The sequence below is a fragment of the Neoarthrinium moseri genome, assembly GCF_022829205.1.
Source record: "Neoarthrinium moseri strain CBS 164.80 chromosome Unknown scaffold18_Wmoseri_CBS_16480, whole genome shotgun sequence".
NCBI classification, from domain to species: Eukaryota; Fungi; Ascomycota; class Sordariomycetes; order Amphisphaeriales; family Apiosporaceae; genus Neoarthrinium; species Neoarthrinium moseri.
Window position 1 is genome coordinate 80,880 of NW_026055132.1, and position 27,972 is coordinate 108,851.

Here is a 27,972-nt window from a genome sequence, read left to right on the forward strand (position 1 = left end):
GGTCAGGCTTGCGCTAAAACTTTGCCAGCCCGCTTCTGGCCGGCTACGCCGATTTATCTCCGTCGTTTGTCAACTACCTACGTACTTAGTACACTGGCTGGCTGCATGAATATATTCCTGCATTGGATAACACCGCATCGCTGATCCGACCCGTGGCATCACAGCACCTCACCATGTCCTTTGTCACTGTTGCGGCAGCATCGCTGCCCAGCGTCCCCCTGGACTTTGAGGGCAACCGAGACCGGATTCTGGAGTCAATCCGCATTGCCAAAGAGAAAGGCGCACGTCTTCGTACTGGCCGTGAGTCACTCCTGCCAAGCGTCACGCTATTCATGAGAGTATAAGATGAAAAAATACTCAGCGCATGACGTTATTGCTCCCGGCCTCTGCGCCCAAAGTCTCATGGCTTTTGCTAAATCATAACTTCTCAGCGGAGCTTGAAATTCCTGGATATGGCTGCCTTGATCATCACCTTGAGGGGTAGGTACACATGAGTTCTGCTGTCTTTGACAGGAACTGCGGCACCTCACTCAGCCCTCCCTATTCCATCCCGATATGCACATGCTAACGCCGCTCCAGGGACACCTTCCTCCACAGCTGGGAGGTCCTGGCCGAGATCATATCGGACCCGGTGTGCAAGGACATGCTGATCGACCTGGGGCTGGGGGTGCGCCACCGCAACGTGCGCTACAACTGCCGCGTCCTGTGCACCTACCGCCAGATCTTCTTCATCCGCCCCAAGCAGAGCCTGGCCAACGACGGGCTGTACCGCGAGATGCGCCACTTCACCGCCTGGGCCAAGCCGCGCACCGTCGAAGATTACTACCTCGAGCAGATCATCAAGGACGTCACGGGCCAGAAGAAGGTCCCCATCGGCGACGCCATCCTGTCCACCGAGGACACTGCGGTTGGCTGCGAAACGTAAGTCGAGGCTGATACTATGGATGCTGTTGAATCTGGTTTGCGTGGCTTCCAGAAATACTATACCATTCTGCGCCGTATTTTCGGAAAACTGTGTACAGTATATGCTGACTATGGTAACAGTTGCGAAGAGTTGTTCACTCCGTATGTCCCCTGCTCCCTCTCATAGATCCAGACAGCTGACGTTGCTTAGGAGGTATGTGTCGAAAGCTAGCACTATTCTCGGGTCCGAACCCACTTGGACGGCGTGCTACTACTTGCCACGAAGCATCAGTTTGCCGCCAACGGGTGCATTTCGGACCTGGAGGGGTGGTGAGAAAGACATGAGCTCACCGTTTTCAGAAACCCTTCCACATATATGGGCCTCAATGGCGCAGAAATTATCTTGAATAGCTCCGCATCCCAGTAAGTAGATTGTTCAGCGCCTGGACTTCTTATCTCTAACTGTCATCAGCGCTGAGCTGAGGAAACTCCGCACTCGCCTTGACCTCATCTCCAACTCGACGCGGAAGTTGGGTGGTGTCTACTGTTACAGCAACGCGAGTGGAGTAGACGGCGAGGCCCGTATGATGTATGATGCCAGCTCCATGGTGCTCATCAACGGAAAGGTCATGGCACAGAGCTCACAGTTCACCCTCAAGCCCGTCGATGTCATCACGGCCACCATTGACATTGAAGAGGTTCGCTCTTTCAGATCGAGTATTTCCCGAAATGTTCAAGCAGCTGCGCAACCAGAATTCCCTCGGATCGAATGCGACATTCGCTTGTCTCGCCCCGCGGACGACTTCTATTTCTCGGACCTCAAACCTTCTAGACAAATTGAATTGAAGATTCTAGACCCCATGGAGGAGATGTACATGGCAGAGGCTGTCTATTTGTGGCAATATCTTACCCGAGCCAACGCTGGAGGCTACTTCCTGGCGCTCTCCGGTGGGCTGGACAGCTGCAGTGTCGCTACCTTTGTCTTCGGAATGGCACGGCTAGTCTTGGAATCCATCAACGCCGGCGAGAAGACAACTCTGGATGATCTTCGCCGAGTCACTGGAGAGCCCGAATTTACGCCAAAGACTCCCCAGGAGATTCTCGGTAGACTGCTACACACATGCTACATGGGCACAAAGAACAGCTCCACGGACACGAGATCGCGCGCTCAGAGATTGGCGCAAAAGATCGGCGCCTATCACTCTGATACCAACATCGACGAGACAGTGGATGCTATGGAGTCGATTGTGGACCAGGCGCTGAATTTCAAGCCCAAGTATCAAGTCGAAGGCGGTTCGGTAGCAGAGAACCTTGCCAAGCAGAATATCCAGGCTCGCAACCGGATGGTCTACTCGTACGCGCTAGGTACGATATCGAGCCCTTTCCTAACTTTTGGTTCAATGCGCCCTGACCAGCTTCTTTAGCGCAACTGTCGACGACTAGCCGGGGATTGCCGCGAGCTGGCAGCAGTCTGCTGGTGCTTACTTCAGGGAATGTTGAGTGAGTCTGTCTCGCTATCATAGCTTAGGGTTGTTACTGACTGTTCATTCTAGCGAGGTGCGTGACTGGTGCTTTCTTGAAGCTTTCAATACAATGCGACTGGCAAAGAAGCAGAGTGACTAATCAGTATAAATGCAGTTACTGCGCGGCTACCTGACCAAATACGACGCTTCATCAGGAGATCTGGCGCCCTTGGGTTCAATCTCGAAATCCGATGCCAAGTCTTTCCTCGGCTGGGCAGGCGAAAAGTGGGATCTACCGATTCTCAAGGAGTTCTTGGGCGCGATTCCCACGGCGGAGCTGCTCCCTCTGAGTGCCGGCGTTCAAAGCGATGAAGAGTAAGCCGTTTCCACTATACGCAATCACTACTTGTGACGCAACTGACCACGCGTCTCAGAGAAATGGGTTTGAGCTACGACCAGCTTTCCGCCTTTGGCAAACTCAGAAAGGTTGAGAAACTGGGACCCTGGAGTGCCTACCTCCGCCTGCTTGGAGACTGGAAGGATCTCGCTCCCCGGGAGACGGCAGAGCTCACCAAGCGCTTCTTCCGCTTCTATGCCATGAACAGACACAAAGCCACGACCATCACTCCATCGATTCACTTATCCGCATAGTAAGTAGTCTTTTCCAGGCAAGATCCCAACTTTCGCAAACGTACTCATGCGTTCTAGCAACCCGGACGATAACCGCCATGATCTGCGTCCCTTCTTGTACAAGATTTGGTGGCCGTACCAGTTCAGCAAGATTGAAAAGCACGTCAGGAGTCTGGAGGAACGGTCCGAACAGGAGAAGAAGCACTGAGTCAATGTGCTAGGAGAGGTTAGCGATTGCAGGAAGATTCAGGGGTAAACCAAACCTCAAAGGTCTTTACTGGCATGCTAGATTAGACAGGCTCTGAAAAGCCTCGAGTGTAGACTATGATACATGAGCCGCTAGCTCTGCCACAATAGAAAGTTTCTTTGCAAGACTTTGTGCGATACGCTTCGTGGTTGAATGAGTCTTGTTCTAATAGGATATGAGCTATGCTGTATAAGATCTACCCAAGATATCTTTAGCCAAGACTCCTCATGAAACCTCATGGCATGATTTTGCTTCCCAAAAACATTGCATTGCAGGCTATTGGGCCTTCCATTAAAATAAAAGTCCAGTCAGATCCAACCTTCTCTCGAGGACGCGGGCAAGTTCTGAGTAGCCCGCGGATCCCATCCCCCTTCGTACTCGTTATCCCCGCTTCCCACTATTTGCCGATGGTCAGGAACAGGCGGTCGCCGACGTCGCCGACGCCGGGCTTCAGCATGCCGTCGGGGGTCAGCTCGTCGTCGACGCCGGCGGTCCAGATGTCGACGCCCTCGGGCCACTCGGCGGCGGCGCGGCGGACGCCGTCGGCGGCGCCGATGACGGACAGCACGAGGATGCGGCGCACGCCCCACTCGCGCAGCGTCTGGATGGCCGCCGCGCAGGTGCCGCCCGTCGCGATGACCGGGTCCAGCACGATGGCCACCGACGCGACGCCCTGGTGCTGCGGCAGGTTGTTGTAGTACTCGACCGGCTCCAGCGTCGACGGCTCCCGGTACAGGCCCAGGTGGTGCACGGGCACGGGCGTCGGGAGGAGGGTTTGTATCGCTGGAAAACGGACTTGGGGTCAGTACAATTCGGTCAGAGGTTGCCTGCTTGCTTCTCCTTCTCTTTACATCTTTTCCCTGCTCTTCCCCGCTGTATATATATATATGTATATATATGCGTTTCTCGCTCTATCTCTCTCTTTCTCTTCGGGTTCTTATAGGGCAGCAATAGACGTACATTCCACCATGCCCAGTCCGGATCTAAGGATCGGCACCAGCGATAGCGACTGCGGCTCGAGGGTGGTCGTGGTGTACTCGAAGCCTATCGGGGTTTCGTCCTTGGGCCCGTCGATGGCGGTCAGGGTCGCGCCCAGGGCCTCGCAGCCGACGATGGTGGCGATCTCGTTGACCAGGGCCTTGGTGTCGCGGGTCGGCGTGCTCTTGGAGCGCAGAAGGCTCAGCTTGGCGCGCAGGCACGGGTGTTTCGAGACGTGGACGTTGGACGGGAGAGACATGGCGAGGGTCACGGGGGGGAGCTGGTAGCGGTGGTGAGTGAGGGCGGGAGGGACGTAGTGGACGAGATCGGACCAAGGGGTGCACGCTACGATCGGAGAGGAGATATACGTATAAGTGACCAGAGACCGAGTTCCGGGCGGTGCAATTGGCAATCTTATAGAAAAGGACGGGCTGGCGGACGAGAAGGGGATACTATTACTAAGTTATCCAACGACGCGGATGTAAAGCGGTATCGTTGGGAGAGACAGAGGCCCAAGCCATCATGTCCTGCGGTGTAAGCCGGAGTATGCGATTGGGTCCGGCCGCCGCCCTCCCCCTCCTGCTCCCTCGCCCTCGCTCGAACGCTCGAACTAAGCTGGCAGACTGGCCAGCAGCAGCAGCTCCCTACTTGCCTAGGGCCTAGCAGGCTAGCGCCCCCGACCCCTAGAAATGGCGGGGCAGGCTGCCGGGCATGGGGCGCGATAAAGCACCCCTGCGCTGCTGATAACAGCGCGACCCAGCGCTACAGCCCGGCGCTGTAGGAGGGGGGCCACCTGATTCGCCGCCCCAGAGGCTCTTTGTCAGAGGCTCAGAGCCCAGGTAGCGCCTTATCACGAGCTTATTTCGGGGGGTCCCCTCCCCCCTTCCAGGTTCTCCAATTCCATTCCCAGCGGCGGCCGATAAGTTACATAGTAACTAGTTAGGCCACTGGGATGGGATCCACTGAAGCTTCCCTGCCAAAACAGAGAGGGCGAGCGAGTGGAGTGTATGACATCCATGGGCATGCACATGGTGCCCGGATGCCACCGCGATCGCCGGGACGGACGGGAAATCTCTGCCAAGACACGGACACCACCCGGTGTTGCGAGCCACATATACTGCCGGCATCCACAACCCCCAGAGGCCCCCGCGCCCGCATGTCCCCAATTCTGGCCTGAGAGGAGAGACTTGAGGTGCTGTCTCGTTTTCTGCCGCGCCGAGACGTTCTAGGGGTTCGTTCTGGCTGGCCCAAGACTCCAAAATTCCAACAACGCTGGAAGCCGGGTTTTTGCTGCACCCGTGGGCGCACAATGACGCAGGGCAGCATGAGCCGCGAGGGCCCTCACCAAACGCGCACAACATCGCATGGACATGGCTCTCCGCAAGCCGATATACCTGTGGAGGAGTCTCACGCAAATGCCGCATCACACGCACGCCCGGATGACATGTCTCGGAGGGCCTCGGGCACTGCGACAGCAGCTGGCCGAAGACCGTCGTCCAGCTACGGCGTGCCGGACTCGTACCAGAACCTCGACGATGTCTTCGAGGAGGCGCCGGTCCCGAGCCCGGAGGAGGGCCGCATGCGACGGCGCGCCTCGCGCGAGGAGCGGTACGGGGAGCCGCAGCGGCGCACGAGCTCCTCGGCGCGCCGTCGCCGCCGCTCGTCCGCCGGGGGAGGAGGAGGAGGCGGCGGCGGCTACGATGTCCCCGACTCCTACGTCAACGTTGGCGAGCTGTTCAGCGCCGGCCCCGTGCAGAACCCGGACGAGGCCGCCCTGTACAGGCACGAGTCCCTCGAGGAGTCCCGCAGCCACGACCAGGAGTACCTGAAGGACCAGCGCCAGCGGAGGAGGGCATCGCGCGGCAGTATCAGCGGAGCACCGCCCTCGCCGCTTCAGCCGCCGCCTGCGGAGGAGGAGAAGACGCAGCAGGGGGAGGGGGAGGGGGAGGGGGATGCTGGCCAGATTAACGTCTCCAGGGCGGCTACACAGGTCTACACCGTCTCGTATCTCATCCTGTTCTCCATCTTCGGCACGCTTGCCCGTCTCGGCCTGCAAGCCCTGACCTCCTACCCCGGCGCACCGGTCATGTTCAGCTCGGTCTGGTACAACTTTGCAGGGAGCCTGGTCATGGGCTTCCTCGCGGAGGACCGCATGCTCTTCCGCGACGAGTGGGGCACCCCGGCGTACGACCAGCAGATCGAGCAGGCGCGGCGCAAGCAGCGCGACGAGGAGAGCGGCGGGTCGGCCTCGGGGGAGGCCGACGTCAACCTGGCCGCGGCCAAGAAGGCACATCTGGCGGCCAAGAAGACGATACCACTCTATATCGGGCTGGCGACGGGCTTCTGCGGCTCCTTCACCTCGTTCTCGTCCTTCATTCGGGATATCTTCCTTGCCTTGTCCAACGACCTGACGACTCCTGGAGCCGGCAGCACGACTATACCGAGGAATGGGGGTTACTCGTTCATGGCACTGCTCGCCGTCATACTGACGACGGTATCGTTGTCTCTGGCGGGCCTGTTCATCGGCGCACACCTTGCCATCGCCCTGGAGCCGGTTACGCCCAGCCTGCCGTTCATCTTCACGCGGAAAGTGATCGATCGCTTGTCAGTATTCCTCGCCTTCGGGTGCTGGATCGGAGCCATCGTCCTGTCCATCGTCCCGCCGGACCGCTTCTCCCACGGTCTGGGGCCCGCCGAGAAGTGGCGTGGCAGCGCGACGTTCGCCCTGGTGTTCGCGCCGCTCGGCTGCCTGGGCCGCTTCTACGCGTCGCTGCACCTCAACGGCCGGATGGCGTCGTTCCCGCTCGGCACGTTCGCCGTCAACATGGCGGGCACCGTCGTCCTGGGCATGGCCTGGGACCTGGCGCACGTGCCGGCGGGCGGCGTCGTGGGCTGCCAGGTGCTGCAGGGCATCGAGGACGGCTTCTGCGGGTGCCTCACGACGGTGTCGACGTGGGTGGCGGAGCTGGCGGCGCTGCGCAGGCGCCATGCCTATCTGTACGGGACCGCCAGCGTCGTGGTCGCGGTCGCGTGCATGGTTGCCATAATGGGCGGGCTGAGGTGGACGCAGGGGTTTTCGGGCCTGATGTGTGTGCATTGAGGTCTGCCTGTGTCATGCGTGTTGATGATTTTGTTTTTCAGAAAGCCGTATATACCTCATGTAGGTCCCCTGCTTATGAATATCTTTGTGTATAAAAAGTTTAGATACCCTAACCCATTCACGACATTATTGCTCTGCATCCATCGCTCCAGGCTGTGAAGTGAACCCAGCACCTGCGTTTGTCATGTAGCCCCGATCATTGCCGGTTTCCATGAGGTGGTTTCAATGAGGCAATAGATTGGATGTCTATCCCATGTCTTCACCCGGCGCAAGACGGAGGAAAAACAGGCACGCTAAGTTTGGCCATATCCCACGAGCGGCATGCCGGTGACGTTGTATAGGCCGGCCGGCCGGCCTATCGATAAGAATCCTTGACGGTTCGTTACTCCCCTGTACCGGTACCCCCCTGGAGGTACGACTGACTAGCTGGCTTGGCTTCTGGCTGGAGGTTGGGGGGCTGGAGCTAGCTTTCCGTCCAGTTTTTAGTGGGCGTCAGTTGCACTTTAGCGCAAGCTCCAAATGTTTAACCACCACCGACTCCGAGTCGGGCCTCTACGAATTGCATGCCGCCGTCCCACCTTCCGCCCGTGAACATTTTCTCGCCCGAACCCATCCACCACAACCACCGCCGCCGCCCAACCACCTCGCCGTCGACCATCTTACGCACGCTGGAGATCAAGCCATCCCTTAGAACATCGGAGGATCAGACACGTCCGGGCCCGCAAGCGACCGACCCCCCCGCCCTTATGTTCTAGCATCTGCCACACCACTCTCAGCGTCATCTGTCACCATGGAGTTCGTGGGCCTGCGGATGACGGTTGCCCTGAGGCATCCCGCTGGTTTCACCGTGGACGGTGTCGTCTCTGCCATCGTCCCGGGCCAGGTCTTGATCCTCGAGCACGGTAAGCCTCCCAAAAAAAAAGATCAGTACACTTGTCGTCTCCCTGGACACCTGCTAAACTACGCTGCCTAGTCCACGTCTTGAATACCGGCGAGCGGCTGCCCAGGATCGACCTCAACCCCGAGAACATCGCCGACATACGGGAGAACCGCGATGCTCCTCCCGCCCCGACCTTCACAGCACCGCCCACCGGCCCTGTGCCTGCCCCCACCTTGCCCGAGCCTGGGGACAATGCCACCTTCCAGGATCCCGCCATTCTCAGCATGGGACGGCCCCCGAGGAGGAGCGATGCTAACATTGGAGAGAAGCGTGACCCAGCTCCCACCCCTGGTGCCTCGGCCACCTCTCACCACGCTGTGGGCCCACTGAGCCCTATCAATCCTGTTGCGCAGGGCATGGGCGGGCTGCACATCTCGCCTCCGGACCCTGCGCAGCTCGACACCACCGAGGACGAGGTCGGCGGTGCTACTCCCACCCTGGCCACCCAGCCGGGTTCGTCATCCTCCAGGGCCGGCAAGAAACAGCGCCAACGCCAGCGTCAGCCGAAGAACGCTCGTACTGCCCCAAGAAATGACGAGAATGCGGTTCCCTCTGGTGCCAAGCCCACCGAACAGGGAGACGGTTGGCGCCAGACCCCGATGTTGCAGTCTACCAAGTCCTTCCAGCCCTTCTCGTCACTCAAGAAGGGCCAGAAGGGCCGCAAGTCCACGGCCAATGCCGAGAACGGCTGGATGTCGGAGGACGTTACGGACGTCCAGGAGGCCGGAGACTTCGACTTTGAGCAGAGCCTGGCCAAGTTTGACAAGCGCACCATCTTCGACGAGATGCGGAAGCAGGACCAGGTCGACGACGCCGATCGATTGGTGTCCCACAACCGCCTCCCCAAGCCGAAGCCAGGGACCGCCGGAGGCAAGAACTTGCATTACACAGAAAACGTGCTGGACTTGCCCTCGTCGTCATCGGCCTCCAAGTTCAAGGAGACGCCAGATGACTTCTGGAAGAGCGAGGCCGACGACGCCACGGTCAACGGCGGAGAACGTCTGAGCGGGCAGGAGGGAAGCGGCCGGACCTCGCGTCTCCGGGGTGAGTCCAGAATGTCAACGTCTCGGCGCTCGCAGTCCCGGAAAGCAAGCGCCACCCAGGTCATCGGCGGCCCTGTTCGCGTCAATTCAGGTGCCAAGACGCTCGATCGTTCAAACCTGTCGCAGACTCACCTGACGAGCCAGCAACCGGCGACAGCCATGGCTGGCGTCGTGGAGGGATTCTATTCGATGGGGTCGAACCGGCGTATCGAGACCGTCACCCATCTGCAGATGTTGAATATCGAGAACATCTCGCACAACGAGCTGGGATTTAGCGAGGATCTCATGGCCGAGAACGCTGGGCGCAGCATCTCCGAGGTGGTTTTCACTGCCCTCACCGACCCTGCTGTCAAGCTTCGAAGTGCTGCGGCCTCGCCTCCCAACTCGGCAACCATCGTCATCTTGGCCGGCAACAACAAGTCTGGCACCCGAGCGGTTGCCGCCGGACGACATCTTCGCAACCATGGTATCAACGTGCTGGTATGTGTAGTAGGCATTGAACGCGAGCGAGAGCTGGTAGACGAACTACGGAGACAGATCCGACTGTTTCGCAGCTTCGGCGGGGTGGTGTCCTCCAAGACACAGCTATTCGAAAACCTCAGCAAGACGACAGCTGCAACACTCGACTCGTCGCCACAGAGTTCAGTCACACTGATCATCGATGCGCTCCTGGGTCTCTCGATATCGTTTGAGGAGCTGCGCAAGAGCGATCAGGCCACGACGTACGAGCTGATGGAGTGGGCCAACCGCAACGAGGCTTTCATCGTGGCGATTGACATCCCTAGCGGCATTGACCCTGCCGTAGGAAAAGTCAACATCATCGACGGCGCCAAGCTGTACGTCCAGCCCCGCTACGTCGTCGCTCTCGGCGCACCCAAGCAAGGTCTGTTGAAGGCGATGGAGCTGGGCTACGAGCAGGCCGACGATATCACGGTGGACGAGTGGAAGTTGTACCTGGCAGACATCGGCCTGAGCACGACCATCTGGCGCAAGGCCGCCACCAAACTTCGCCGTGGCATCGATTTCGACGACAAGTGGGTTCTGGAGCTGCGATACCAGCCTCCCGTGACGGACGACGAGCTCGACTAGAGGCACGCTCGAGTCTCGGCGGGGTACAAGACCGACGCTGACGAGGGTTCCAAGAGCAGCACCCCCGACATGAACAGGGACGACTCTTGGAAGTTTTGGAACGGAAACGGCGACGACGATAGATAGTGGCGACGGCAATAAGCATTGATACCCCGATATTTGTTTTGTTTTGTTTTTTTTTTTTTGCTTCTTGGCGAGCATTTACCAGGCGCTCAGGGGACAGCGAAAAGACAAAGACTTTGATTCTTCCCGGGACGAGGTCGCGATTCGTTACTGCATGCATGGGGTACATATATCAGAGTGACAGGGAGGGAGAGAGAGGTCCATGGCATACACATAGGCGTGATTCTTAGGCTAGAAAGATCCAATGCTACAATCATGAACATAGGTCACAGGCATGTGGTATATCGAACAGAGTGGCACAGTGAGTGAGCTTGTCATGTTACACTAGACGTCAAGGACGTATCAAAGCATCACTTCCTTCGTGGAGATCATAACCAACACTGGTGCCTTTGCTGAGTTTGTCTTCCCGATCTCTTGGCGGTTCGCGATGTCGTTCTCGGTCTGAGTATCTCCATCTCAAGCCTCCTCATCGGTGGCATAGGCCAGCTGTCCTCAAAGCCGGCGGCTGATCTGTAAACATACAACCCCGTCAGTAAAAATGGCACAGCCAAAAACAACTGAGTAAGCAAAACCCGTGATTCCTCAGCACCACGCCGATACTCCCCCCAGCATCACTGTGTCGTCCACGCAAGACCAAGCCAGTACCCCACAAAGCAATGCTCCACGCAGCAGCAAATTATTCGATCAAGTCGCGCCTCACCGACCGCACCCGAGGGCCGGACTTACAGTGAGGATCCCCGCTGCGCTTTCAATCCACACCCGGCCACACCCAAGGAAAGTGGATGGCCGGTCGGGCTGGCCTGGTCTTGATTGTGTACCTGACAACTGCCGCAACCCAGCAGCCGAGTCGCGCCCCTGCTTTCCTGAACCATGGGAGGTAGCGACCAGAGGGCCGCGTGCCCCTGACCCAGAGTAGGGAGGGTTCTCCGCCCGCCCCGCCTCTCTCTCCTCCTTTCTCGGCTCCGGAGGGAAGAGACGCGAGAAGGAGGGGGAGGGAGACGGAGAGGGAGGAGGTGCGACGCGGCGCATGCCCTGGCCCAGAGCTCGGCCATGGGGGAACCCTCGACGCAAGGGCGCTGGCTCGGCTTTCTGCTGTTCGGTGACACGTACGGCGTGACAAGGCTGGCAGAGGGACGGCGTGGCAAGGAAGACGGGGTGGGGGATTGCTTACCTAGGGCAGGATGATCCTTGTGGGTGCGAGAGAGAGAGAGAGAACGGGCTGGTGTCTCTGCCGGATGGAGGTGATGATGGCGATGGCGTCCGCCGAGGGTGATGCCTGCGAGAGGTTGTGGGTTAGCGATGGGATGATCAAGCCGTAGGAGGACGAAGCAGAGTGATGGATTGAATGGAGGAGGTGATGAAAACTCTGATCGATCTGCGGATATGAAAAATAAAAGGACGGGTCAGGTGAATTTTTGGCGGGGTGGCGGCAAAGCTGAGCGTCGTTATCGAGGTGAAGGTGTCGGCGTGGGGTTTGTGTGCAGGATTTTCCTGCAAACGGGACGCCGCCTGGGATGATCCAGACCGCGGAGGTGACGAGAGGGAAGCTCAGAGAGACGCGATGACTTACCTCAGCGCCGCAGCGAAGGTATCGTGAGATGGACGGGCCAGCGGAGGCCAGCAGAGGACGATGGAGGATGAACGAGGACGCTGGGCGCGCCGTGAGGATGGAGCTGGTGGTGATGAGGTCCCAGGTGAAGCCAAAGGCAATGAGGGCATGGGTTGAATGAAGATGGTGCGGGAGGGAGGAATTTTCAAAATCCCAAATCTGGGAAATACCTCCTCCTTATATAGATATTGGGGGGGGAGGGGGGGGAGGGTTTACTGATTGCGCACCCGTGTGCGGATTTTTCTCATTGGCCGGCTCAGAAACTCCATAGGCCAATAAGAAAAATCCGCACAGGATACTATTTAATGATTGGGCTGATTGTGAATCGTTCTTTGTCTTGTTTGACTCATTCTGGTCGTTGTCAGGTGAATGTGAGGTGGTGGGGGAGTGGTGACGGCGACGACGGCGGCGGCGGCGGCGGCGAGTTTGCAAATTGCAAGCGGCCTGCAGTTAGCAAGAGGACCCCAGTTAGCAAAGGGACTGCAGATTGCAAGACTGCAAATTGCAGAAGGGTGCCACTTGACGGCAACCGGACAATGACGGTGACAGGTTCAAAGTGAATATTCACACATTGTCTTGAATTGCTACAATCGAACTAACGTGCATTTTCCATCACCGTAACACGCCTTGCAAGGAGGAGGGTCATGATCACGTCAAAAGTTACGATGTAACCGCTGCCGGCCTCAGGGGCTAGGATAGAAACATGAAAAGGGGCTTTTGATTAGTGCTGCCTCAAGCCCTGAACAACGGAAGAATCACAACACACGAATCAGATCCCATACAGATGGGATACGCTTTGTCTTTGCAGTGTATTATGATGTCTACGTCCGGTGGTCCTCTACGTAGTCATTACTCAACCAGTTCCTGGACATGTGGTCATCCAATAAAGAGACCATCAATTATGGCGACCAAGTGCTTGGCGAAGGCCAGCCCAGATGAACGACCGAGATCACATAGGGGGGAAAGAGTATTGTGTAGACCTGCGCGTAGATCAGGTTCAGCTGGATTCCTGTTTGAATGAGAAATGCGATGAACCATTCTCGTCCTCCTAATATCATGTCTCAGCCTGGGGCCCATTTTCACGCTATCTGCTGTGAGATCTTTGACCTGCGATCATCGCGGCGAAGCGTGGTTAGGATGACGCTTATGGTAGGTAAAGGTCCAGCACTAGGAGCTCGGACAAATGAGGCACCAGCACAAGGCGGTCCGGCATAGGCATGGAGCGCCGCATCCTTGAGAAGAGCGCAATCGTACTCCAGGCGGGTGCAATCGGAGTCGTCAGATGATATAGTCCGTTACATTAGGAGTGAGATAGTGCTGACGCGGAGTGTTATAAAAGAACAGTAAGCTCTGATTACGACGACTAGGGGAAACACCTTTCACCAACCAGACGCTCTTTGGGTTGCCACATTGAAGCGCGGGTCGCGGTGAGGTGTAAAAGTGACGTGACCTTTAGCAATCTAAAATTCCGAAACGCTCAGAGAAAGGCAGTGAGATAACCCACGCTAATTGGCGAACCGGCACGCGCCGAAGTTCTGTGTAAGGTGTTAGATTTTTAAATATGATTGTAGATGAGTGGGAAAGGAGATATACGTCATTAACAAGTCTCAAACGAGAAGTAAAAGCTGCGAAAGGTCGACAGGCGGTTCATCGATTTACCACAACCACAGGTTATATGGGATGTTGGAAAACAAACTCACGAAGAGGTTCAACCTGGGTGACCCCGAGCCTGGAGAATGTGAAATTTTGCCCGGCCATGCACTCAACAGTAGTATGTTCCTGGACCGCCATATTAACTAATGGGGGACTGGCCGCTCTTCCAGCTTGTCTTAGTGGTTTGGCTAGAAAACTCAGCTCTTGAATTAGATTACGTGGTTACCTTGCCTTCTCACATGTATTGCTATTCCCATTGCCATCCATTCATACACCCGCCTTCCGGAGCTCCAAATAAGGGGGGTTTTCCCCATGTGCTACAATTGACTTGCTCGTCATCACTAGGTAGATTCAGCTGGGTGAGCTGGCCATTTGACTGGCTCTACCTGGTAGCATTTCTGGGTGGAGATACAGCAAGCGCCTTTGTATTAGACATTCTGGCCCCTAAATTACCTGAATACTATCATATCGTTGTAGGGGCATCAAATATTACCGATGGCACAGTCTCGCCGTTTGCTCATTACCTAAAACTTTTTGTCATCACGTGTCTGCTACATGGATCACTAATCACGATATTGTCCTGGCCGTGCATCCAGCAATATTATCGGGATGTCGTTCATGAAGATTCTCCTTGATCCATGCCCTAACGAGCAATGTGAGAGTTGGTAAAAGATCTCAAAAGCTCAAGCACAGCGTTGCTTTACCGGGAGCCTTTAAGTTGTTCCATATGTATTGTTCATCATTAGCAGCTGCTAGACTGGGCTCCAGGAAGTTTTCTTCGTGCCCGTTTCCCAACAGAGAAACAGGCATGGAATTTCTACTACGTTTGTTTACAGCCGATAATGTAAGTCATTTGTCCGGGAACAGAGATCTCGGGTTTCCTTTCTTAGTAATGGTGAAGATTAAAATATGATAGTAGTAACATTGTTAGGCGCTAATGCTACCATTTGCTCTGGCGATTAACGTTGCAAATCAGAGGTCCGTGGTATCTTGCACTAGGACAATACACAGTGATTCAAAGTTCCTTGTGAGATTCCAGGCCCAGCACGTCATATTTCAACGTGCACCAAACTAGCGTCCAAGAGACTACGAACCACGTGGTTTTGAAATATTTATGTTGCTAAAGCTTTCTCACGGTCTAAGAAAGTCTATTACACCTCACATACCTCATGAAAGAAAATTGAATTCAATGTATGATAGAAACAATGGCTATCATTCATTATCACAGTTAATTCACCGATGTAACATAGCAGATGATACTACCCACATACAGGCTAGACAAGATTCTTGCTGTAGTATGGAGTGAAGCCCAGCAACCCTGTCTGACTGCCTCGGCTGCTCTGGTAAGAACTAATCCTTGGTCTAAAAAAAGCCGGCAGAGCGCCAAGTAGCGACTATAGCTGTATGTTCATTTCATGGGGAAGCTCAACTTTGGTGCCGAATGGAGATCTCACCTTGGGATGGTCTCGACCTGCCGGTCAGCCTGATGCCCCTGAAGCCGGTCCATGAGTCCATCCGTCCGGGATGGCGGGATCAGGTTTGGCGTGATAGTTATGACTTTCTCCCTATAAAAAAAAATTCAAAACGATAGCTTTTGTCTGGGGCCTATGTTGCGATCTGCGTCGTCTTACATACCCTGTCCATGCCTAGCTAACCTCCCTATCGGCCGAGATCAGGCGATGAGGCCAGCAAGGATAACATTAGTCTGCGCCTCCATTGAAAGGTCCTGCTCTAGCCTGGCACAGAACGTGGCACGAGCCGAAGTTCGGCGGCCTGTCCCTGTCTTTGGCGCATGGCCTAGCGCCCGACGGAGAGGGAGTTTGCGAAATTGACCATAGTATGCACTCGTCTTTCTGATGTCGCGGTACCGCATTCCTCCATTTCAGTAGCGTCAGGCTAGGCGAAAATAATCCGAAGGTGGTGCCGCAACCGATGCCATCCGCCGATGCGGATGCTCAGGCCGCAGGTGAGTCTACTAGGGGCGTGGAAGTCGGCGTAATTCGGTCGCTGGCAATCATGGGGAGAGCTTCCGAGCGCCAGCGCCAGTTGTGCTTGTACAAAATGGGACAATCAGGATTGGTCGGTCGCAACTATGTGCCAGCCAAAGGCGCCGTCCCACTTCGGTGACGCGGCGAGACGGCGAGGGCCAGAACTGAGTGCTCGGTTATCGGACTCCAGTAGGGCGGACCTTGATCTCTCCACAGTAAATCTGGAGAAGAGAATGGACCAGGGCTGATTACATAAGAGCCTATTTGTGGTATATGTCTACGTTGCCGTACAGTCGAGGTGGGCGGTTCCGGTATTGGCAGATCTGGAAATATTTATGGTCTGCATGCATAGGTTTTTCTCCGCCGTTATAGTCTTTAACCTCTCGCCTGGTATCCGAGACATTGGAGTGGGGGCTGATTGACAAGGACCTGCATTGTCAGCTGGATGGCATATCCGCCGAGCGTGCCGCACAGACAGATCGCCGAGCTAATTCGTGATGAGCGGCTCCGATCAGCTCTGTTAAAAGGGGCTACATTGACTGACAGGACTCTCAGTGTGGGGAGGACTGTTATCGTGTAGGCCTAACATCGCAGGGATACATTTTTGATCCGACAATTCAGGCCGCTTGTTTGGTAGGTACCCAAGTAATCTGCAATTGGAACCCTGCCGAGCTTGATGGCTTCTTTCCGGCACGAGCTAATGCAAGACTAAGTACTATGGCTAAGAGTTTAGAAGTACTGTGCATGGCTGGTCGCATAGGTAGACTCTTTTGCCATGATTAATAACCATGGCCTGATGAGTTGAAAATGGGCTGATTCGCCTTCTTATTTGAAGCTGGAGTGAACATCTTCCAGCGGGAAGGTCAGCTTGTTTTAATTTTTTTTTTTTTTTTTTCATCTTTGTGTAATGCTGTTTCGATACGTTGCACGCCATGACAACAAGACTTGATGGCCCAGGCCTCACCCTTTTTGTTATCTCCGTTGTGCTCGTGATCCTGTCGTGGATTACGGTGGCTCTGCGGCTAACCATTAGACGGAATATCAAGGGAATTGGTGCAGATGACTGGTTGATGGTGGCAGGTCTGGTTCGTATGAACACGCATTCGACTGTGGTCAGCTGCTCATGCGTAATGGAAACAGGTATTCTACACAATTGCCACAGCATCAACAATACTTGCCGTCTTGAATGGCGTTGGAACAAGGGATCAGTATCTGACAGATGATGACCTCCAAGAAGGAAAAAAAGTACGTCAGTCGCTGAAGGGTGCAAAGTGTGAAACTCTAACATCATATAGTGGTTCATGTTCTTCCAGATATTTTACGTCCTCAGCACGGTCCCCATCAAGTCCTCGATCTGCGTTGCCCTTATACGCATTACGACCCGCAAACTCTTCAAATGGATTCTATACGGCATTATCTTCTTCACCATCGTCGGCTGTCTAGTCACCGACATTGCGGTATTATCATGGTGCCAGCCGATTTCAGCCACCTGGGACCCTTCAGCGGGCTCATGTGCTGATAAATCTGTCATCATTAATGTCTCATACTTTATCTCAGTCATATCGATACTAACGGACTGGGTATGCGCTATTCTACCGGCTTTTATACGTAAGTGCAGCCTACATTACTTGCTACTGTGTAGCTAATATTGAGTTCAAGTATGGAATGTCCAATTGCGATACCGTGTAAAACTTTCGGTAGCTATTGTCCTCGGACTTGGTTTCGTGTAAGTTTGGTTCTTCTACGTAGTTGAGGGCCGTAGGTCTAACTCGCAATGCTCCATAAAGTGCCAGCACTGCAACGATCGTACGAATTCGCTACCTCGTATACTACAGCATATCTGAGGATTATCTATACAACATAGCCAATATCGCGATATGGTCCATCGTGGAATCCGGCCTGGGAATCGTTGCGGGCTCAATGGCAACTCTAAGACCGCTGCTGAAATACATCCCATTCCTCCGGACTCTCTCCAGCAGTGGCGATTCGAAGTCGAAGTCGAAGTCTAGGTCGAAGAAGACTAGCCGCTTCGGACTGAGGTATAACCAAAACTCGATCAGGATGGATGAGGTTGGAGACGTCAAAACAACCTGCAGAGCCGGAGAAAATGGCTGGGATAACTGCTCTGATGACGCAAGCCAGAAACATATCCTGCGCGATACGACTATCGTGGTCACAAGCCATGTGGTGCAGGAAACAGGCGGACGGTCCCAGCAAAACTTGGAGCAAGTTTAAGCAACTTCAATCAGTCTGTGGTGACCTTATCTGTTCGCCTGCAGTGTACTATTTAACCTTTTGGACCGCCACTGGTCCAGCGCCGTCTGTAACAACCCGAAATGATTGTATTTAGTTCTTTGCAGCACTGCCGCGATTCTTGCCGACATCGAATGGATGAGCTTCACGGAGTATTACTCCCACAGCAAGCTTACTAAGTAAAAGACGAATGGCCGGAAAAGTGGGCTTCACTGCAGTGAAACCCTGTGTAAATTGCGGCTGACAGCGATCCCGAAGAAAGCAAGCAGGCTCGGGCCAGGGCTCAGCCGCTGACGCGAGCATAGTCAATTGCTGGACCTACTGTAGTAGGGGTCAGCAGTTATGCGTTCCTTCGGTCCCCCCTCCTTGAAGAGCCGCATCATCCCACGATCCTACGTCGCATCCCAGGTCACAGGGCTGCAACATCTCCAGCAAGCCACGGAGACTCTCAAGATAGAACGCGCTAAACACCGCAGCCAGCAAGAAGAACTTCGCGACCGAGTACTGCGGGAACAACTGCTCGGCCCTAGAATCCTTCCACCTCAGTTAACACAACCCCATTGGAAGTTTCAGTCCGCTTTTCGCGAACAAGATTGCAGGTTGCCGAAAATAGCATACCAAGGCGGTCTTCGGGTCCGTGACACCCCTGAGTCGACCTTAGCGGCACCGTCTAGTTGGGCTCTAGTCTCCCATGTGGAACAGGCGTGAGGAGTTTACGAACTGCAAGTGAAGAAGTGATGATGATCTTGACGTGATGGCCTTGGCCTAAAGTGCTGAGCAGATCCCCTAGTGCTTCATGATGCGGCACCGTCTCTCATTGTCGTTGATGCTGTCTGATTCTTCCCCGGACATGCCATCGTTGCTATAGACTTGTACCATAGAAACTATGGTAGGATACGCTGCAGTTGTCGCTTTACTGGCAGCGGCGCCTCTCTGCGCGGCGCAAATTAAACGAGCCGACTACTCAGCAGCGGCGGCGACTACGTTCTGGTACGCCAATCTGGACCACACCGGCCCGTACAAGGGAGACGCCCCGGATCTCGACACCAACCACACGTACCCGGTCTTCAAATCCGTGAGCCCCGGCGCTACGGCCGTCGAGATCCAGGCCGCCATCAACGACAATGGCAACGGTGGTAAGCGCCACTCGCAATGGCTCGCGTCCGAGCCGAGGGTTGTGTACATACCGCCGGGCACCTATACGATCAACCAGACCATCTACATGAACACGGACACCATTCTGATGGGCGATGCCGCGGAGCCTCCTGTGTTCAAGGCCGCCGCTGGCGGGTTCACTGAGGACCAAACGCTGCTCTCCGGCCAGGATCCCGGCACCGGCATTTCTGGAGAATTATCATTCGCCGTTGGCTTGAAGAACATCATTCTCGACACGTCTGATATCGACGGAGGTAAGCACCACACGCCTTCAGTCTATAGTCCCAGCTTGTCTGACACTGAGCAATAGGAACTTCTTTCACCGCGCTCTGGTGGGGAGTCGCCCAGGCCTGCCAGCTGCAGAATGTGAAAATCACCATGGCATACTCCGTCAACGGTACTGGCCACAGCGGAATTCGGCTGGGACGAGGCTCGACTCTCGGGCTCTCGGACGTGCACATCGAGCGCGGACAGGTGCGTTCCACTGAGGCAACTAACACTGTGCCACAGACATGCTGATAAAGTGGACTCGAGTATAGAACGGTATATACCACAACGGGCACCAGCAGGCCGCCTACAAGAGCATCTACTTCAAGGAGAACACGGTCGGCATGCTGATCGACGGTGGCAACACCATCAGCCTCATCGCACCGACGTTTGAGAGCGTCGGCTTCGCGGTCTCGTGCACGGGCGGCTCGCCCTGGGTGGCCATCGTCGACGCCAAGTCCATCAACTCGGGCGTCACCTTCAACACGAGCGTGTACCCGTCCTTCCTGATCGAGAACCTGGACAAGGACACGGACTCTGACGTCGCCGTCAACCTCGACGGGACCCTGCTCGGCGCCGCCCGCCACGTGGACCAGTTCTCGTACGCCAACACGGTGGACCGCGACCCGATCTACGGGGCCGTCAACTCCTCCAACACCCGCCCGGCCGCACTCGCGCCCGGAGGCCGCTACCCGGTGATCCCGGCGCCCAACTATGCGACGAACCCAGTCTCCGACTTCATCAACATCAAGGATCCGTCCCAAAACGGCGGGCATGTCGTCCGTGGGGACAATACCGTCGACGAGGCGGGCGTCCTCAACCAGATCCTGCAGTTCGCAGCGGAGAAGGGCAAGATTGCCTACTTCCCCTTTGGCAAGTACCGCGTCGAATCCACCGTCCACATCCCCGTGGGCTCCCGCATCGTCGGCGAGGCGTGGGCCACCATCACGGGCGCGGGCGACTTCTTCAAGGACTCAGCCAGCCCGCAGCCCATCGTCATGGTCGGCAACCCGGGAGACGTCGGCACGGCGCAGATCCAGGACATGCGCTTCACCGTCTCGGACGTGCTCCCGGGCGCCATCGTGCTGCAGTTCCACATGGCGGGCGCGGCGGCGGGCGACGTGGGCCTCTGGAACTCGCTGGTGACCATCGGCGGCACGCGGGGCGCCGAGGGCCTGACGTCGAGCTGCAACGACGCGGCGGCCGAGTGCCGGGCGGCGTTCCTGGGCCTGCACTTCGCGGCGACGTCGTCGGCGTACGTCGAGAACGTGTGGAACTGGGTGGCGGACCACATCACGGAGGACTTTGCGGGCGGGTCCAACATCGCGGCCAAGGGCGGCGCGCTGGTGCAGGCGACGCGCGGCACGTGGCTGCACGCCCTGGGCAGCGAGCACTGGTGGCTGTACCAGCTCAACCTGCACGGCGCCGCCAACGTCTTCGTCAGCCAGCTGCAGTCCGAGACCAACTACGACCAGGGCGACAACGTGCGGCAGCTGCCGCCCGCGCCCTGGACGCCCGACACGGGCGCCGCCTGGGGCGACCCGGACTTCAACGCCCTGTGCGACGCCGCCGACGCGCGCTGCCGCATGGGCCTGGCCAACCTGTTCCAGGGCGGCGAGAACATCTACACGTACGCGTCGGCGTCGTGGGTCTTCTTCAGCGGGCCTGGGTACCAGTCCTGCACGGATGGATGCCAAGGTGAGTGATCATTGCCAGCCCCCCCCCTTTTGCTCCGATGCTAGACCCAACTTTTCCCATTGTGGAAGCAAGGAGTAATAAGAAGAAATACTGACCGCACAAATCTCAACAGATTATCTGCACTGGGTCGTAGAGACGCCTTCCAACTTCCAGGCTTTTGGTCTGTGCTCCAAGGATACCCGAGCGCCGCTGCGTCTCGCGAATGGCACAGAGATTTTGACGGCGAACGGGTTCACCGGGTCCTGGGGCGGCAGTATTGGGAGGTATACGCCGTAAACAGAAAGTCTGTTTGTCCTATGAGATCGCTGGCTCAGCATCAATCACGTACCAGTATAGTTACGATGAAATATAGCTAGAAATCTAGAAGCACTATATATATATAAACAATATCATGGCATAAGGTAATGGGTTGCAGGCCTCAAGCTCATCTTTGGAACCTGCTTACAATTTCTTCCATAGCGCTCAGATGACCACTTGCCTTGCATAAGGCGACGCCGTCGTGCTCGTAGCCACAAGCGCTTTCAAGTAGTGGTGGAGCTGGGTTAAGACTCTCCATATTGCCTGCTTCGCTGAGACAACAGGTACACAGGGACTTTGAGAGGTTATGCCACGCCGACATTTGACTTCACGGCTCCAAAGCAGCATAAGTGGTGTTATCAGTTCATTGATTCTCGAGACTCCTCGTCGATTCCAGACGCATGCTGCCTCCCCTGGTCCTATGTACCGTGGCTTCAACGCCAATACTATCATACAATGCATGCCGCAAGCTTTTCATGAGGTGAGAGAGATGGGGAACATCTCCAATCGTGATTCCCCTTAGTATGTTTAACACAAGAACGAACGAGAAGCCCCAAGGGCGTCGTTCTGAAGCCTTGAATCAGGCCTCACCCCGAGCCACTCTTTAGCGTGGCTCGATGCCGAGAGACCCAGGGCTGAGATTAGATGGTGTAGTGTACAACGACTCCAGCACGAGGAGGTGGTGTTTGATCCAAAAGATGCACTGCAGGCGGGCTGCGTGGAGCGCCTTACAGAGCAGGCTTGGCCTCGGCCTTGCCCAGAGCAGCGCCGACCTGCTCAGCAGTCAAAGAGCCTTGGCCGCCAGGCTGGGCCCCGTTGCCACCAGTGAGCATCTAAGAGATGGAACATCAGCACATGCGTTAAATACATCGAACTTGAAGTAACGCGTTAACTCACATCGCCACCCATCTCACGCATCTTCATCTCCTTCTCCATATCCATGACCTGCTGCTCCTCGGCAAAGGCAAGCGCCCACGGGACGCCGAGCAGCAGGGCCGACGTCGCGATGACCCACAGGGTCTTGCCGCTGAAGCTGAGGACGGACTTGACTGCGCCGGTCGTGTTGTTGACGCCGTTGTAGATGGAGTTGCGGGTCTGGGGAGGGATGATGTCGCGCAGGGCGTAGAGGCGCTCGCCCAGGGTCTCGTCGGACGGGTCGTAGTCGGACTCGTTGGAGATCTCGGAGTCTGCAGGCAGGCATGTTCATTAGCGCTCGCTGTTTCGCCGGTGCTCCCTGAATCGTCTCGCGCAGAAGCTGGGCGACAAAGGGCGCGCGTGCGTCGCGGAATTAGCGATGCAGGCGATCGTGGACTTACCAGTGTCGGAGTAGTCCTCGTCGTCCTCAGGGCCGATCTGGCCCTCCTGGAAGTGCTCGTCGACGACCTCTGTGAGCTGAACCATTGTGGCGACTGGAGAAAATGCGACACTGAAGCTTGCAAATGTGGTAAAAAGCGCGACTGGGGTGATGTCGTCGTCGTCTGCTGGGAAAGTGAGGGTGGAGAGCTGGCAAGCTGGGTGGTGCTCAAATGCCTTGGTTGATAGACAGCAATGCCGGTAGAAATCGTAGCTCCTGGGTGGACCTCGAGCCGCTACAAAATTTCTGTCCCCGGAGCCCGTGATGACGGAGCTGGCTACAGGGGGGTGGTGTCGGCCGTCAGTTTAGCCGAAGCCGACAGACGCACCGTGCTTGGACAGTGTAAAAGCACGGTGCTTTTGGGGGTTCAAGGCCATTATATGGGCACACAGTGTCCCCCTTGTTGTAGCGGCTGGCACAGTGCGCTATCTGTGTGCCTGTCTGGACGTAACGTACGGGGTATATAATGTCTACCTCATGACGGGCTTGCATCTGATAGTTATGGTTATGCACCGCTGGTGTTTTACCCCCATCCAAAGAAACGTGGGATGTGTATAGAGCCTGGACTAGCTTGGTATGCACACCGGCCCACATATAGGTATCCGGAATGCTGAGAGTTATATCATGAATTCGCTCCTATAAACGTCTACCGATCGATGCAATGCGCTACACGGGAACTCATACCCGTTTATGCTATATTCCCAGAAAGACTCGTGCACCAACTTATGCTAACACACCTCTACCATCGTCTAATCTATCACTCGCGCCTAGGCCCCCGGACGCGGAGCGTCGGCAAACCTAATCCCGCGCCTGGTGGGAGGCACTCGGGGCGTATCGTCGTCTTCGCTGTCGCTGTCCACCGCACCGGGACTGCCCAGCCCGAGGGCGGCTTCGCGTCGTCTCCTCTCCGCTGGCGTCTCGGTTTCAGTGGACGGCTCCTCCTCGTCGCGCATGCCCGACAGCGCAGCCAGCCTTCGGCGGCGCTCGACGGCAGTCTCGGGCGTGTCTGAGGCCGCCACATCTTGACGAGTATCTGCTGAGCTTTCGGCGGGCGATGTTCCTGCAGGTGATCTTGCCGTCACGGTGGTGCTTCGTCCACGTGCAGGTTCCGCTCTCGCAGGGGACATGGAATGGCCTGCGCCTTTCCTTGCCGCCGCCGCCGTGCTGGTAGTCTTGACTGCCGTAGGCTTGGAGGCACCAATGGACGATGGTGTTGCCGAGCCAGAGCCAGTCCCTTGTTGTTTGGCGAGGGCCACTACAGCAGGAGGCGCGTCAGACTGCTCAAGCACCTGTCTTCGGGTTCGGGGGTCCATCTTCTGGACTTCCTTTAAGAAATCGTCCTTCGTCATCCGACGGCCCTCGCCCGCAATCGTGAATCTGATCTTGCGATCCTCCTCCTCCTGCTTCTTCTGGTCGTCTTCCGCGCCGGCTGCCACGCTCTTCTTTCTGCCTTCACCGGCTCCGGACTTACCGAAGCCAGTCCAACCACTGAAAGTCCCCTGGCGCACAGGTGGACGTGGTGGAGCCTCCTCACCAGCAGCCTCTGCGGCGTCATCTTCAGCCGGCTTAGACTTGTGCCCCTGTTTCGTGAGGCCACTTATGCCCATATACTTGAGGCTAGTGGCAACAAAGTCGTTGTTGCTTCCCTCAGCCTTCTGCGAAGGTAGCTCGTACTTTTTGACCACCTCACCGTCCTCATCCTCCACGATGATCTGTCAAGGGTCAGCGGACATCCATCCCTTCGAGATGCGTTAGAACTTACGGTATTTCCGAACTGGTAGGCACGAGCTGGCGCGTGCCTCTTCTCCGAATCGGTCTTGGTCTTCCTCTTCTGGACTTCCTCGTCACGCCAATCTCCAAGTCGTTTCTTGAGAGAATCGTACGTCCAGCCAGGTTTCTGAGTCTCGTTCTTTGCTGCTTCCTTGAGGTTGCCAAGATCATGTGCCACCTCGCCTACACTGTGATGTTGTGTTTTGCGGGGTTCCACAGCCAAGACCTGGCCCTCTTCGTCCTCAATGACAATATTGTCGCCCTCGTCGTAGACTTCAATCTCTGGAGGGTCCTGCTGGCCCCTTCGCTCACCGTCGTGCGGACTGACATCTTCTTCTGAAGTCTGTTGCTCAAGCTTCTCGGGGTCTCGAGAACCCTTTTCGCGCAGCTGGTTCGCATCTTCGTCGCCCGTTAGTGTGCCAGAAGTATCCTGGCGGTCAGAAGGAGACATGGGAGAAGTCGGAGACATGGCGTCGGATAGACCACTTTGGCTGCGCCGCTGAGGAAAGATGGCTGACTGGGTAACAGGTCCACCAGGTCCCATCCCCTCATCCCAGCGCTTTCTGCTGCGACGGCGACCCATCAAAGACGAGGCACGGCTACCATTCTTGCTAGGATTGTCTTCCTCTTTCTGGCGCCGAAGGAATTGGCCTGGCAAACCAGTTGGTGGGAGGGTACCCGGCGGAAATTCGGGCATTTTGAGGTCATCCCCTTCCGTGTCAGACATTGTACGTGCTTGTGACCGTGATTGGGAGGATATCCTTGGAAGCCGGTTCATCCACGATGGACCGTCGTCTGGAGCGGCTGTGTACGACATTGTCAGACTGAGCGTGTTGATATGCTTGCCCAGAGTGAAGACAGCAACCGAAGAGCCGTGCACCAAGATAGACGCCACGACCAAGAATGTCGTGATAGGCCATACGAGAACTATCAACTCCGCATGCTCTACTGTCGTGTCTTCGAATGACGGGACCACAGAAAGGGGAATCGTGTGTTCGGTCTCCAGTTCAGCACGTGCCAGGATAGCAATGAAAATGGCACCGACACCGATTGGACCAAAATGACCAGCGAACAGCGCCTCGCGCCAGGTTTTGACATCAGGTATAAGAGGTTTCAGAGCCATCATGATGGGAATGCGCCTGAAAAGAATGACGAATATGGCGATGACAGTCAGTCTCCAAGCCGAAAGGCGCAAGGCCGCGTTGTTGAATTGATCCCATGGAATGATCGTGCCAAAGTACACAAAGTATGCCAAGTTAATAAGCAGATCAATGACGTTGGAAACGTGAGACTCTTCGGTTTTCGAGGAGAACCAACCGTCGTTGGAGAAACCAACTCCAGCAGAGAAGCCAACAAGCAGATCATCGACACCGAGGATACTACCAGAGCCCGCGCAAAACAAGGCCAAGGTGAAGTAGAAGACCAGGAAACTCTCCCGATCAATCAAATCGTGCCTCTCAGCGTACTTGATGCCATGGCGGGCAAAGTAGCCAATCAGGAATCCATAGACGGCACCAAAGATACACTCGTACAAGACGGTATACACAAGCCAGTGATAAGTCACCTCCTTGGCATTCAGCTTGTCTTGAATGAGATACAGGGAGAGGTAGATGAAGGGGAAAGCCATGCCATCGTTGCAACCTGACTCGGCAGACAACAAATCTCGCAGATGCTTCGGAACTCGCTTGGCAAACTTGCCCTTGCCAACAACCGACGAGGCCAGGACAGGGTCTGTGGCTGTCACGCAGGCTGCAACTGTCAAGCTCTCCAGCCAGTTCAACGGTGGCACCAACCAGAAGATGAACAAGCTGGTGATGAGCCAACCAAAAGTCATGACCGGTAGTAGGAGAAACACCACAGACTTCCAGTGTCTTTCCATGTAAAACTTTGGCAATTCGACACCAACGGCGAAACACTGCACGACGAGCACAATCCTAGAAAACTCGAGCGTGACCTCGTCGACGTTGCCCCACGAATTGGGGTCGATGAGATTTGCAGCATGGGGCCCGAAGATGAGACCGCACAGGGTAGCCACAGTGGCTTCGCCAATGTACATGCGCTCCTTGATGATGGAAGAGCACAGCATGAAAAGCGAAGTGAAGCCTCCCAGGATAATGTACACCAGATGGGACTTGGTGATCGAAAGGTGGTCCCACGCCATGGTGAAATGGTATTTGAAGCCTTTGCCACAAATGGCTTCCTAGTCCTATTTTGCAAGCTTCGCTTCTGGTCGTTCAGTTCGGTCGTTGTTCAGACGCGGGTGTGAAAGGCGATCTCGAAGCCGGTCCGGACAGGACGGAGGACCTTCGGCAGGCGCTCGAGCTCGAAACCCCCCAATCGATGACAGCGACCCCAGACTGCAAGTGACCGCGATGCATCCAGAGGAACCGTTGCGCGCCAATGACTGGCCTACCAGCTAGGGAAGGGGTTGGAAAAGTGCGAGAGCAGATAATTTTCGTATACGGATGGTTGCCAAGCTCGTCACAGCTCGAGGCGCATCCAGGTAGCAGGCCGCTATTGTAGCAGCGGACAGAGTTGATTGCTCTCCGCGGGGGGAAACTGGGCGGGATTGTCCAGCGACGGTAGGGAGCGCGAAACTATCGTCAGGCTCGCCACAGAGAGTCGAGACGAGGCGCAAAGAGATGCAGCGGGGAAGAAAACCGCAATGTCACCAAGATAAGAGAGCGTCAACAAACCTTTTTAGCCAAGACTCGCAAAGCAACCCAGGACCCGTCTAACTTTTTGGCATGAGCCCCATCGATGATGAGCGGGCGAAAGTTGGGGGGAGTGCAGATGGGGCCGATGTAGGGATCTAGCGCACCCAGGCGGGGCTGTTGGGGCGGCATGCTAGGGCCCCCATGGGCGCTGAGCCTTGTCGACGCCCGCTGATAGGTCCCTCCCGCCTGGTGTACCCCGAAGGTATCTTGGAAAAGGCTTGGAAGGAGGCTGATTTGATGCCGCTTTTTCCGATCAGCGTCCAACACCAACAGATAGAGAAATAGATGCATGGCAATTGCAGAATCAAGCACACGCGAAGCTCTCAATGCCGAGGATAAGACTCTGGGCAGGTCTTGGAAATCGAGTCCCCTCCCGGTGCACGCTGCGGCATCGACGAAAGCTTCGAATAGCGCGTGGGGGGCGCTGGCAGCCGGTCAAGCCAGTCACTAACACGCAGGCAATCCCAGAGCGTTGGCTCAAAGCCGATTCGACGAGCGCCGAGCAACCTTGAAAACTTTCCCTAGTTGGACGTGAGCTACCACGATGGGGAGATTTGATTCGAGGCGCACAGGACGCCATGAACAGAGTGCGGACAAAGCGAACGAAATCTCTTTCAATGGCAAGCAAGAGGTCCGTGGCAACATCGCCCCGATGCGTACGTAGCACAGGCAACGCAAACTCTCCTAGCTCTTGC

The 27,972-nt window shown here is 56.1% G+C and overlaps 8 protein-coding genes across 8 annotated transcripts; 5 read left to right on the forward strand and 3 right to left on the reverse strand.

The window, feature by feature from the left end:
* Positions 1 to 173: 173 nt before the first annotated feature.
* On the forward strand, positions 174 to 3,204 carry JN550_005633 (uncharacterized protein; the record flags this gene model as incomplete). Its single annotated transcript, XM_049317282.1, has 11 exons — positions 174 to 300; positions 432 to 480; positions 580 to 921; positions 1,045 to 1,065; positions 1,264 to 1,326; positions 1,376 to 2,268; positions 2,328 to 2,403; positions 2,457 to 2,518; positions 2,582 to 2,741; positions 2,801 to 3,016; positions 3,075 to 3,204. The coding sequence occupies 11 exons, from the start codon at positions 174 to 176 to the stop codon at positions 3,202 to 3,204; spliced, it is 2,139 nt and encodes a 712-aa protein (XP_049172255.1).
* Positions 3,205 to 3,640: 436 nt separating this feature from the next.
* JN550_005634 (uncharacterized protein) lies at positions 3,641 to 4,480 on the reverse strand (the record flags this gene model as incomplete). The annotated part of the gene is made up of 2 exons (XM_049317283.1): positions 3,641 to 4,026; positions 4,204 to 4,480. The coding sequence occupies 2 exons, from the start codon at positions 4,478 to 4,480 to the stop codon at positions 3,641 to 3,643; spliced, it is 663 nt and encodes a 220-aa protein (XP_049172256.1).
* Positions 4,481 to 5,530: 1,050 nt separating this feature from the next.
* JN550_005635 (uncharacterized protein) lies at positions 5,531 to 7,321 on the forward strand (the record flags this gene model as incomplete). Its single annotated transcript, XM_049317284.1, has 1 exon — positions 5,531 to 7,321. One exon carries the CDS (start codon positions 5,531 to 5,533, stop codon positions 7,319 to 7,321), a length of 1,791 nt encoding a protein of 596 aa, XP_049172257.1.
* Positions 7,322 to 8,111: 790 nt separating this feature from the next.
* On the forward strand, positions 8,112 to 10,393 carry JN550_005636 (uncharacterized protein; the record flags this gene model as incomplete). The annotated part of the gene is made up of 2 exons (XM_049317285.1): positions 8,112 to 8,223; positions 8,295 to 10,393. The coding sequence occupies 2 exons, from the start codon at positions 8,112 to 8,114 to the stop codon at positions 10,391 to 10,393; spliced, it is 2,211 nt and encodes a 736-aa protein (XP_049172258.1).
* A 6,305-nt stretch (positions 10,394 to 16,698) lies between these two features.
* JN550_005637 (uncharacterized protein) lies at positions 16,699 to 18,001 on the forward strand (the record flags this gene model as incomplete). Its single annotated transcript, XM_049317286.1, has 5 exons — positions 16,699 to 16,851; positions 16,907 to 17,011; positions 17,062 to 17,374; positions 17,426 to 17,492; positions 17,554 to 18,001. 5 exons carry the CDS (start codon positions 16,699 to 16,701, stop codon positions 17,999 to 18,001), a joined length of 1,086 nt encoding a protein of 361 aa, XP_049172259.1.
* Positions 18,002 to 18,905: 904 nt separating this feature from the next.
* JN550_005638 (uncharacterized protein) lies at positions 18,906 to 21,415 on the forward strand (the record flags this gene model as incomplete). The annotated part of the gene is made up of 4 exons (XM_049317287.1): positions 18,906 to 19,428; positions 19,485 to 19,648; positions 19,714 to 21,139; positions 21,252 to 21,415. The coding sequence occupies 4 exons, from the start codon at positions 18,906 to 18,908 to the stop codon at positions 21,413 to 21,415; spliced, it is 2,277 nt and encodes a 758-aa protein (XP_049172260.1).
* Positions 21,416 to 22,164: 749 nt separating this feature from the next.
* JN550_005639 (uncharacterized protein) lies at positions 22,165 to 22,837 on the reverse strand (the record flags this gene model as incomplete). The annotated part of the gene is made up of 3 exons (XM_049317288.1): positions 22,165 to 22,269; positions 22,448 to 22,623; positions 22,753 to 22,837. 3 exons carry the CDS (start codon positions 22,835 to 22,837, stop codon positions 22,165 to 22,167), a joined length of 366 nt encoding a protein of 121 aa, XP_049172261.1.
* A 720-nt stretch (positions 22,838 to 23,557) lies between these two features.
* On the reverse strand, positions 23,558 to 26,721 carry JN550_005640 (uncharacterized protein; the record flags this gene model as incomplete). The annotated part of the gene is made up of 2 exons (XM_049317289.1): positions 23,558 to 24,502; positions 24,553 to 26,721. 2 exons carry the CDS (start codon positions 26,719 to 26,721, stop codon positions 23,558 to 23,560), a joined length of 3,114 nt encoding a protein of 1,037 aa, XP_049172262.1.
* Positions 26,722 to 27,972: the final 1,251 nt, after the last annotated feature.